Consider the following 12,879-nt stretch of genomic DNA (forward strand, 5'->3'; position numbering starts at 1 on the left):
CTAACTATCTTTTAATTAATAGAATAAAACATAGATACAATTTTTAAGTTGTTTTTGGTCAAATCTCTAACTAGAACTGGAGTTTTGTAACTTACATTGACTTATAAATAATATTTATTATGTAGATTATCAAAGTAAAAATCTAATTTTGAATAAAGAACCACACAAAAAGACAAAAGAATTGCCAATGTAAAAATTGCATATTGTTGTAATATGTGTGTAGGGAATATAATAAACTAACATTGAGACCTGTGCACTACACGGATTTTGAAAGAAAAACAAAACAGTAAGAGAATGAATAACAAATTAATTAATTCAATAAAATAAATGAAAAAATTCAAAAAATTGTCCAGCCAACATGTGGCGGTGACCAGATTAATAATACTATTGATTACTCTGGAAAAAGCACGTGGGGTGCATCCAAGGCAACACTGAAGAAACCTTGTAGAATCCTTTTTAGAAGTACTATTTGCAACATCACATGTTGAATAACTTGACGATGAGGCATTGAAATTCTCTTTTCTTGCAACAGTTTGAGTAAATGTGGCAGATGTCTTAAGCTGAGGACATCCTTCAATGCATACAAATCTCAAAGATGGCCATACTATTTCATGAGAATCTGGACAAATACTCACAAGGCTTGGGAGATCAATAAGTGTTAAAGATTCTAATTGACCAAAAGGAAGGGTTTCCACATTCTTTTCTTCATCAAGATTTACTTCTTTTCCAACAATTTTCTCCAAGGACTAGCAGCTGTGTATCACCATTTTTTGAAGCTGAGTAAGTGCCCTTGCAATGTTAGGAGTGAGGTCATGCCTTAAAGAATCACATTTCTTAACTTTGATTTCAAATTCTGAAAGCCTTGAATGTAGCTAGGAGAATTACCCCAAATGTTTCTCAACTTACTAAGCCAAGATATCTCTCTTTCAGCTGAGCTAATAAGAAAGCAATTAATTCACCATGAAAGTGTGATTCTTGCATATTAAATATCACATCTAACGAAAAACATGCATGTATGAAGAGTTTCTCCAACTTTGGGAACAAAAGCATCCTGTTAGATTTGAAAAGAGTACTAATGGGCATAAGTTCATCAACAATTGATTTTGAAGTGGACATCTGACCCTCTTCAGTTACTACCTTGTCAATCAATTGATAATTAGATTCATGAATCTGTAAGAAACTAATTGAATTAGCTAGATATTTGAAGTTTATAAATATATCTGTTGCCCAAGTTCTTTGTTTTCTAAAATGTAAGTATTAATGATTAACAGTAATAACAAACTTACTTGGACCATTGAGGAATGATAGTCACGCATAACATTGGTTTTAGCAAATCCGATCAAGTTTGGTAGTTCTTGCAACTTCAATTCCACTAAATTTGAAAACTAGATCGTTCAATTCCTCCATCATATTTACAATTTCCGTTCAAAAAAATAAATCATATTTACTATTGCTTGAGATAATGTATTCAATTCCATAACTTTCAGTCACATGCAAGCATTGAAGTGTAGCCACACTAATGATCCTTGGAAACAATGTGAAAACAATCTTCAACTTGTTACAATATTCTATTTTAAGATTTGCAAGGCTTCCAAAGCATTGACATGAAGTGTTGATGCCAACCTTGACTCATGTTTAGTTTGACTCATGTGACTATATACATTGACTATCTCTTTTAAATTGTCCAAATTACACAGAAAATTATTGAAGTTGATGAAAGACACGACCATCAAATGCATCAACAACATATTTAACATTGTTGCAAAATTCAATACTGAGATGTTTCAAAAATGGAAAACTCCTTTCACTTAATTCCGAGATGACATTTTTCAAGTTTTTGATATCAACCAAGTTGAGAATTTCAACTTTTTGAAGCAACTGATGAATCATCACACTCTTCCTAATAAAGTTGTAATATATATTATTTAGTTTCAAAATATTTGGGTGTAAGTATCCCTTACGAAAAATGCCATGAAAAAAAAGTAGATGAATCTCCAATATAGACCCAAAACCTCACCGGATTGTTGAAGACCAAATCCTTAGGCAAATCTTCATTTGCCAAAATTGCAATCTCTACGACCTTCAGATGATGAGATAAAGATTGTAACTCAATAAGAATGTGATTAGCCTTCTCTAAAGGGAGATTTCTCACTCTAATATAGAGTTTTTATAGTCTAGACAAACTTGCCAAGTCATTAGCAGATATTTGAATGAGAAAGTTGCATTCAGTTAAATCCAATAACCTTAGCAAGCTTAGGTGTCTAATTTCTTCTGGCGGTTGTTTGATATTTGAGTTAGCAACGCTAAGACTTAAAGAAGGACTGAGAATGGCTCTCTCGGGCAAAAGGTTACTCACAAAAGACCGAGGGAAACAGAGAATGAGCCCTTTCACTAAAGCCCAACCCAACCCATAGCTTTAACACAACTTAACCCACCTCCCATAAACATCTTAATGCATCATTCATTATATTTTATTTTCTATTTTATTTTTCAGCAACATAAAATAAGTTTAATTGTTACTTGTAATTTAATTAAAATAACATAATCACGCATTAAAAAAATCACAACATTATAGCAGTAGGATTTTAATTAACTTAACATTTTTTTTTTACTTTTTTCTTTAGTAATATATACATTCAACAACAATCTAGTTGATAATCAAATAAGTCCTTATTCGATTATATAATCATGAAGATTAATTTATTTATTTATGAAATAATACCATTCGCTAAGAATGTTAAATATTTTTTATTTTCTAAAATAGTGCTTTAAGGATATTGTTTCAATGTGATAACAAAATTAATATTTAATTTACGAAAATATTTTAAGAGAAAACTATCTAGTTTTAAATTATTATTTTTGTCTAAATCACAAATATCTTTCTCTAAAGACAATCTTGTTCAAGTAGGGTAAGATTACTATGGGCTAAAAAACTCTCCCTCCTCTAAGTATCTAAAGCAATTACATATTCAAAACTCAAATCGAGAACATTAAATTGGAACAACCCAATACTAATTGATTCTTGCACTTGGTGGTATTTATTATTGAATTTTGTTTAAAGACAAAGCTACCCAGATTTATTATGTTTATATGTGATTATGTACAAAGGTTAAAATAAAGGGATTTTTAAAAGAAATATTCAAAGTTAAAAATAATTTTAATTTGCACACAAAAATATTTTATCTTGTTATTTTATTTATTTTTTAATCTTATTACAAATACTCATCACAACTTTATATATATTATAATATGTTTTGATGATTTATTTTGTGGGAAATTATCATTTAATAGGATATTTACAATTTTAAAATGATAATTTGATTTTATGATATTATCAACAAAAAATTAATATTTTGTTAACTAATAAAGCGTTCACAAATTATCAAAACTAACAGATGAATAACAACGACAAATTATGTTGATGAAAAGTTAATTAAGGATATAAACCATAAAAAACATTATGAGAAACTAAAACTAAAATACGCTAACATGTTTAATTTGAAGAAATATTAACAGCAACACTGATTATGCTAAGGAAAAATTAAGAAGAGACAAAAATTAAAAAAAAAATCAATAAGAATTAAACACAAAAAAGTGTTAAAGTTCAAAGATTAAAAATTTATTTAAATCTATAAATTATTCAATTTTCTTATGTTTCTAACTTAACTTTACACTTTCTGAACACTCTCATTCTCGACACAAAATGCATTTCCAATGAAAATACCAAAACAAACATATTTTCATTTCATTGAATGCACAATTACATCACATTACAAAAATCACTAATTTGTAGAAAAAGTAAATGAATCCCGCTTCCTGACTAATTTAGAACATTGCATCTTTTAGTCATCTTTCCAACCACTTTCTGTTAACAGAGAAATGACCATTGTTAGCATCATAGCATAACTTAAAAAAAAATTATTTCCAAATGACACAAGTTAAAACATTAATTAAATAAAAATTTTAGCTTACCTCATCAGTTGCCTATCAAAACCTGAAGCAGCCAAGGGCCCTTTATTCTTTTCAACCCTTTCTCAAAAGGTAAGACATAAGCATATATAGTGCGAAATGACTTATAATTTCCAACCCGAAACCTTGCATCACTCAAATCAAAGGAAACCTTGCATCACTCAAATCAAAGGAAAGTGCCCCTGACATTCCATATAGTTGTGCAAATTCTAGCTTATGCTTCACCTTTGCAACCCCCAATTCATGTGCTTTTGATGTAGCCAATTTCCCTACACAACATTATCATATCATATTAGTCACCTTAAATTGGAATGCTTGTTGAGTATTCGTCATTTATAAATTATACAATCATTCAATTACATACAGTCATGTATGACATGTTTGTTGAAATTAATATTAAAAATTATTTTTTGGTCTAAAAATTTAGAAATAGAATTATATAGTAAATCATAATAAAATGAATAGCTTGATTGTACATCTTAAGTACCTGATTCAACATTGTGGGTTGCAAGAACAACTAAACAAGATCCATTGGCAATCTTCTTTGGAAAAATGATTAGATCTCAACAAAGCAATTATGTGTGTCCTGAATGATATTGTGGATTGGAAATGCACACCTCAGAGACTCGGTCAATTTGAACCCCATTAGAACTCCCCTTTTCTCTGGTGCCTTTGATGTCAGCAACAACCTTTCCTTGGCATCTTTCAAGTAAGTTTGAATGGTTTGAAACACAATAGGATTGTCATCCTTGTTGTGGATGATGGCCGAAGACTATGCGAAGTAATCAATAGCTGGCTGAATGGGAGTGTGCTCAGCATCAACAAACTATAAGAGTTTTGTTCTTAAATTTGTATATGACAAATGGTTTAAGGGTTTGAGCTGAAAATATGGGGAGCATAACTGGTATTAAGGTTTTTTCTTTGAGTATAAGAAAATCTAAGGGAAGGAGAAACAACAAAGATGTTATTCAAGATATTATTGAAAAAGACTCAAGATTTTGGAAGAAATTGAATATTTTGCTTGGTTACACACTTTTGAGTTCCAAAGGGGAAGGATCCATCAATGACAAAAATAAACAAGATGAAGGTATATATATTTTATCTTGCCGGACAATTCTTCTTAGAATTTATGCTATTTTCTTGTTTCAATTTAAAATGTGCTTTTAATTAACATTTATACCGAACTGTGTATGTCATTCATACATTGGATTAGTATACAAATGTTCATTAGAAGCGAATTTTTAATTGAAACTAAAAGCTAGTGTGAACTCTTAAAAGAATGGTCAGAAAAGGTAGAATATATATACCTTCACCTTGTTTGCTTTTGTCATTAGAGGATCCTTCCCCTATGAAACTCAAAATCATTTATCCTAGAAAAACCCTCAATTTCTTGCAAAATCATGAGCCTTCTTGAGTAGTATCTTAAATAACATCTTTGTCACTTCTCCCTTCCTTGGATTTTTCTATACTCATAGAACCAACCTTAATATCGGTAATTTTGCCCACATTTTCAGTTCAAACCCCTAAATCATTTGGCAAATACAAATTTTAGCACAAAACTCTCAAAGACAAAAAAAGAAGAGAAATGCTAGTTAGAATCACACTTTCTATGAAAATCTTTGATAAAGATGCTTATACCAAAAGATCTTATTATGCTTCAACGCTTAATAAGAAATGTTCAATTGAGGGAGAATGCTTAATTAGAGCCTCTAAAGCATTTGTTCACTAGAAACCGTGTAGATACAATATCCGAGCCACTACAATCATGAAGCAAAACAAAAAAGGGTAAATGAGACATTTATTACCCAAATATGAATCTTCTTTGTATCTCACCAATTGTGAAGGCTAGCGAATTTTCAAGCTAGGACCCTCCTAATTTAAATTTATTTCCTTGTAAACACACTCTACCTATTTGGCCAACCCTATTTCTGCCTACATGCAATTAAATCTATCTCTGGTATAAAAAAAACAAATTGTTAGCGAAGAGATTAGATATCCCACACTTAGTGTCCAACTTTCCATGCCTAGTGTTGAGGGTCATAAGACTTCACTTCTATGGGGAAAAAAAAAACTCTTGTTTAGAATTGGAATTTCCAACACTTAGTGTAGAGGTTCCAAAGACTCACTTTTTCTTAGAAATCTTGCACTTAGTGAGAAAATTTTCATCTTTAGCTAAAGCCATGACAACAAATTGCGATTTTGTGACTTTCTGGTTAATTTGGGGTTCCATCTCCCCCAAATTGGCCTAAGCATCAAGTACACAAAACAATGAGGTCTAAGATTGATTCCTACATGTTTCTAATCAATTTTAAACACACAATTTCATAATCCAAACACATAATCATCAAATCCTCTAATTGAATCTCAAATCCCTAAAATTTAATTTCAAGAATATGGAAAAGGACAAAACTCAAGAGCAAACCAAACATCATAACTCAATCAATCAAAATCTCTCATTCAACTTCCAACCCCCTCCCCCCAATTTCACCACATAACCATTTTCATCCCTTGAATAAACTCATAACAACAAAACATAGAAAAATGTAAACATTCATTTACCTTTAGATCTTCAAGCTTAGGTTCTCAAGGAGAAGAGACAAGGGAGAAGCCTTGAGCTCAACAAAAGAGGGTTTTCTTCAACATTAACACATACAACCTCACCAACTTCATCCAACCATAGATCACAAGCTCCAAGAAAAAGAAGAGAGCATCTTGTCTTGAAAGAGGATCAAGCCTCATTCTTGGGAATGGGTGGAGGAGAACATGAGAGAATGATGGAGCTTTTAGAGAAAAGAGGAGAAGAGAAAACTTAGGGTTGGGAATGAGAATGATTGTCTTGACTGAAGGGATACTCATCATAAAAGACGATCGAATGGGCCATTTTTCACTAAGTCCAACCCCAACACAACTTAACCCACCTTTTCACTAAAGTCCAACCCAAACTAAAGTTCTAATATAGCCTTATTTAATAAAATAATCATGAACATTTGTTTATTTATTCATGAAATAATATCATTCGTTGAGAATGTTAAATATTTTTTATTTTTCTACAATAGCGCTTAGTAAATAGTGCTTTATAAAAACTAATAATTTAATTTGAACTAATATTGTTTCAATGTGATAACAAAATTAACATTTTATCATATATATTAGCTTCCTAAATATTTTCGACTATAATTTAATTTAAACTAACATTCAATTTATGAAATTTTTTTAAGACAAAACTAGCCAGTAGTATTATGTTTATAGTTGATTATGGATAGGTTAAACAAAGGTATTTTTTAAAGAAATATTAAAATTTAAAAATCATTGTAATTTTTACAAAAATTATTTTATTTTATCTAGTTAATTTATTTATTTAATTACCTTAATACAAATACTTTTTTTAGAAGTTAAAACAAACACTTATTCACAATTTTATCTAAATTTGAATATGCTCTGATAATTTTATTTTGTAGAAAATTATGATTAATAGATATTTATAAATTAAATTTGATGAAGTGATTTTATGATATTATCAAAAGAAATTTATTAATTTATTAATTAATAAGGCATTCACAAATTATCAAAACTAATAGATCAGTAACATAAACAAATTATGTCAATGAAAAATTAATAAATGAAAGCATAAAGAACATTGTGAATGACTAAAACAAAAATACGCTATAATGTTGGAACTTAAAAATATACATGGTTGAAGGAATATTAACAACAGAACAAATTACGCAGAGGGAAAATTAACAAGAGAATTTTTTTTTAAAAAGAAAATCGGTAAGGATTAAACAAAAAAAAAAAGTGTTAAAGTTCAAGGAAAAAAAAACTTATTTAAACCTATAAATTATTCAGTTTTCTTATTTTTCTAACTTGACTTTATACTTTTCCAACTTATGCACAAACTCATTTCTCAACACAAAACTTGCATTTTCAACAAAAAAAAAAAAAAAAAAAACAAACAGATTTTCATTTCATTGAATGCACAATTTCATCATATTATAAAATTCTCTATACAAAAAGTCAATGAATTCCGCTTCCTGACTAATTTAGAACACTGCAGCTTTTAGTCTTCTTGCCAACTCCTTTCTACTCAAAAAGAAATAAGCATTGTTAGTACCATCAAAGCAAATATTTTCCATGTCACATGTTAAGAGATTAATGAAATGAAAATCTTAACTTACCTCATTAGTTGCCTATCAAAACCTGAAGCAGCCAAGAGTCCTCTATTCTCTTCAGCCCTTCTCAGGAGGTAAGGCATAACCATATCTACGGGTCCAAATGGCATATATTTGCTTACTTGAAATCCTTCATTGTTCAAACCAAAGGAAAGTGCCTCTGACATTCCATATAATTGTGCAAATTCTAGCTTGTGGTTCACCTTACCGACACCCAATTCATGTGCCTTTGCCACAGCCAATTTTCCTACACAACATGGTTAAATCATATCAATCACTTGAATTGGGATGTTGAGTTTTCTTATATTATAAAAAGTAGTAATTAGTACATGCACTGAAATTGTAAAAGGGTTTTGACATTGTCAATTTTTATTGCTACCATGATATTGTCATCTAATCACAAATCATGTCATGTAAGAAAAGTTTGTTAACTTCTAAAATAACAATCTTACAAGTCATACTAAAGATAAAAATTAAATTCTATTATAAATCATAGAATGAATAATCTGACTTGTACATTACCTGATTCAATATTGTGGGTTGCAAGAACAACTGAACCGATTCCATTAGCAATCTTCTCAAGCATAAATGATGAGCAGTCATTGAAGCAATTGTGTGTGTCCTGAATAGTATTGTGAACTGGGGATGCATACCCAAACGACTCAGCCAATTTACTCTCTATGGACATGTAGGCACCCCTCACCAATTTGAATCCCATTGGAACTCCCATTTTCTCTGCTGCCTTTGTTGCCAGCAACAACCTCTCCTTAGCATCTTTCAAATAAGTCTGAATAGTTCCAAACACAATGGGGTTGTCATCCTTGTTGTGCCTAATGGCAGAAGAGTATGTGAAGTAATCGATAGCCGGTTGAACCGTGGTGTGTTCTGCATCAACCAACAAAGGCATGTTGGCTTCCTCACATCTTTGGCAAAGTTCAAGGAGTCTTTGGTTGGCAAGTTGAAGATCACTCTCTTCTTCTGGGGTTAGAGGCTCTGGTCTCTTCTGTGTGTGGTACAAAGGGCTAGATTCCGCAAAAATTGGGAGGGAATCTTGCTTCCATGGCAAAACGAATGAAGGGTCTCTTTGTTGCCATCTTAGAAGGTCACTCATTCTCTCTAGCAATGCCATGGGACATATTGCAGTGATTTTCACAATGACAAAGCTCACCTATCACATAAAAAATTAAATCATTCCTCCATAACTTCAACAATACAAGTCACAAAGAAAAGCAGAAGAAAAATACTAATAAACACTTGAACCACATGGCCTACTAACACAATGCTAGAGAAAATTGACAATAAAACAACTACAAACATTAGTGATTAGAGTAGAAAATGATAATAAACACTAGTTCATTATCATTTTCTAGCACTGTGGCATGACATATATATGGCATCATCGATCTTTTTCTCCCAATCTAAACACTTGTTTTCAATTTTCATGGCAAGAGAGTGGATCACCGTTCATGTGCAGAAACAACGATCCCAAATCGCCAATCCCATTGTCCTTTTTGTGAGTGGGACCCACATACCAAATCAATCATCTTTAAAAAAAAAAAAAAGTCAAGCATGACCTTAACTAATAACTGGCATCTCAGGTTGTTATACTATAATGCTGATATGCTGACACTTATTTATGCATGATAGCCACTTGTACATTCAATCACAGAAAACAATAACACACGCCGCACCGTACGTATTCGATTGCAAGAGGACCACACACACAAACCATGTTTACTCTGCCTCTTCTTATATAACATTAATAATGCGAATTTATTGATGCATTAGTGTAAAGCAACTCTTTTCAACAAATGGAAAAGTGGGGAGAAAAGAAAAATGAGTGTCACACACACTTTTCCCCCGTTACATTTCATTTTATAAATGGCATTAAAAGAAAGTAAAGATATATATAAAAAATCAAAACAAATACTACAAAATAAAGAGTATCAAAAGTCAAAAAGACTATCGTTTGATAATTATACAATTAAATAAAGAGATTCTGTTTCACGACATTATTTTTAAAGTAGAGTGATATATGGATATTCTCTCATTTTAAACATTCTAACAATATTTTTTTGTTTTTTTATATCTCTCTTCCTATCACCTAAGTGTTAATAGTGGGTCTTCATTAAATATTTTTCCTATTTTTATCCTCTTTATATTTCCCAAAAAACTGTCAAATTCTTGCAAATTTTTTACCGTGAATGTAAAATTAAGCATATAAAAAAAGAAAAGGATGACGAGAAATTATTGATATGGCTTAGGATCATGAAGTGATCAATCTTCACATAATTTGTAATTATTTTTTAATTTACAAAAAATATTACAAAGTTCAATTTACATGTCATTTGAATATTAATCCTAACAGTAAACATGCATGTAATAATATTTTTTTTATCCGTAAAATTTGAGTTTACAACGCATCCTGTTCAACCGCTAGCCCTCTTGGTAGTTTCGAACTATATTTTTCCATAAATATATAAAAATAAAAATAAAAAAAAAAACAATTTCATATATATATAACCCATCTACCAGGTGAGTTTCAAAGAAAGACGCATGATTCAAAGAAAAAGAAAAATGACTCGAAGCTGTTTGGAACCTGGCCAATTAATTAACGTTAAGAAGCACTTACAGAGGATGGTGGAAGCGATTTGCTAACATCCACAGTGTGAAGGAACCCTTTGAGGTTTCTGTCACACCCATCGTTTTCATGTGCGTCTTCCACACCGTACACCAGCATGCCACGTAAGCCGACCTCGTTGAGCGCGCTGATGCTCCGTCCGGCGGTGGCGGCGTCCTCGCCGGCGCAGAATTGCGCGTAGAACGTCTCTTTCGTGGCAGCCATGAGGAGATTCCTCAGCACCCCGCTCTGGAACACCCGAGACTTCATCACCCTCATTCCCAGGTCCACCACGGGCCCCACAGCTGTCGCATGCATAACTGCAGAGGACTGGAGCAATTTTCGCGTCGACACCGACGCGAACAGCTGCTCCGCGTCCTCCAAATTCAGGGCCGCCGTCTCCGTTGTTACGGATGCTTGGGCAAATGATGCCCAAGCATCCGTAGCAGGAGACGACGGCTTCTTGACGAGTGATGCGGTAGCGGTGACAGGAGAGAGGGATGGGTGAGTGGTTTTGAGTGGCTTTGTTGCGGTGTTGTAACGGATGTTCTTGAGGATCATTCTCGGAGGGATCACCCGGGTTGCCATTAAAATTAATCTCACGAGTTTTTGATGATGTTGTTGTTAATAAACTTAATGGGTGTGTGTGTTTCTTTGTTTCTTTCTTTGTTGTGTTGTGAAAATGATGCAACATGTCATGTATTATTATAGGCACCGACATGACAAAAAATGGGTCGGGTTAAGAAAGGAAAATACAACACTACAACGTTTAAGTTAGGTAAGTTGCATGGTGTAAGCGTGTGTGTGATAAGATTAGAGTGGTCAACTTGGGTTATCCTTTTTAATTTTAGTAAACAATAATCATTTTCTTACTTTTCCTTAAATAGTAGTATCAACAGGATTCGATGTAATCGCCTATTGCGCATATGGACTACTGATAATTTTTTAATACATTTGTACACAGCTTTTTTTTTTTATTCTGGTTAAGACATTTTTTTAGAATTATTATTGTTCATAAAATATATTTTTGGCTGACCAAATTAAAAAAAATAAAGTTTACACGAATAGTTGTATAAAACTTTTCTTTTCTAATATTAGTTATTATTATATGGTTTCTATTATAACTTTAATAATATTTTTAAATATTACATTTTATAAGATAATATATTTCTCAAAAGTCACATATTCATTAAATGTATGGTTTTTTTTAATAAATTTCTATATAATAAAAATTCATTAGAAAATTTAATACCTGAATATAAATATACAATAAAATATACATTAAAAATTATTATGTTATTATTGTTTAAAAGAATTAGTTTACAAAACATATATATATATATATATATATATATATATATATATATATATATATATATATATATATATATATATAAGTAAGAATGTATGAGATATTTTTGTCGTTTTATTTTTTTTTCCTAAAAACATGTAATTATTAGTCATTCAATCTACATTTAATTTAATTGTTAAATTTTGATTAATTTTTCCGTTTAAAAAACATGTCAAATAAGATGCTCAATTTATGTGTAATTAATTTTTTACTCAATAGGAAACGTGTGAATTGAAAAGCAATCAATCTTTGTATTCTTTTTTTTCTAGGTCCTGGTATTCGAATGGGCACCTTAGATGGGTGGATGATATTCATCTACTATTTAAATAGATGACCAAATTTAAAAACAATTAATTTATTAGTTGTAGATGTATTTTATTTATCTTATTTTATTACACATGCTACACAAATTATACGTACTAAATATAAATTATATTCCCATGATAAATAACATTATAATTATAAATTTTAATATATAAATGCATAAATATATATTAACTTTATGTCTATAACACATAATTATTATCAAAACATATCTTGTCAAATCACTGGAGTTAAATTTTTTTAATAATGATTATAATTTTAATAATGTGAGAATAACGACATTAATAAAATTACCCATAATTTTAGCATATATCATCATACTAAATTAAACTTTAATTTTGAGATATATTAATGGTCTTAATTATCTAAATAATGTTAATAATATTTTTTAACTGGATGTTACTCATATTTGTAATTTTCAGGACACAAATTTTAGATGAATAAAA

General features: G+C 30.8%; 1 protein-coding gene and 1 pseudogene across 1 annotated transcript; both read right to left on the reverse strand.

Moving 5' to 3' along the window:
• Positions 1-3,968: 3,968 nt before the first annotated feature.
• LOC114398527 lies at positions 3,969-7,020 on the reverse strand (annotated as a pseudogene).
• Positions 7,021-7,906: 886 nt separating this feature from the next.
• On the reverse strand, positions 7,907-11,464 carry LOC114399189 (proline dehydrogenase 2, mitochondrial-like). Its single transcript, XM_028361320.1, has 4 exons — positions 10,771-11,464; positions 8,661-9,306; positions 8,145-8,385; positions 7,907-8,049 (listed from the first exon to the last, which is right to left on the reverse strand). Exons 1-4 carry the CDS (start codon positions 11,344-11,346, stop codon positions 8,010-8,012), a joined length of 1,503 nt encoding a protein of 500 aa, XP_028217121.1. The 5' UTR covers positions 11,347-11,464; the 3' UTR covers positions 7,907-8,009.
• Positions 11,465-12,879: the final 1,415 nt, after the last annotated feature.

This window comes from Glycine soja, chromosome 19 (assembly GCF_004193775.1).
Source record: "Glycine soja cultivar W05 chromosome 19, ASM419377v2, whole genome shotgun sequence".
Classification (NCBI taxonomy): domain Eukaryota; kingdom Viridiplantae; phylum Streptophyta; class Magnoliopsida; order Fabales; family Fabaceae; genus Glycine; species Glycine soja.

Coding starts and splice junctions, on each gene's coding strand:
- LOC114399189 (XM_028361320.1), bottom strand. CDS start 11,346: ATGGCAACCCGGGTGATCCCTCCGAGAATGATCCTCAAGAACATCCGT. Junction 8,386..8,660: donor AACCCACAATATTGAATCAG/GTAATGTACAAG, acceptor CATGTTGTGTAG/GAAAATTGGCTGTGGCAAAG. Junction 8,050..8,144: donor TTTGATAGGCAACTAATGAG/GTAAGTTAAGAT, acceptor CTTTTTGAGTAG/AAAGGAGTTGGCAAGAAGAC.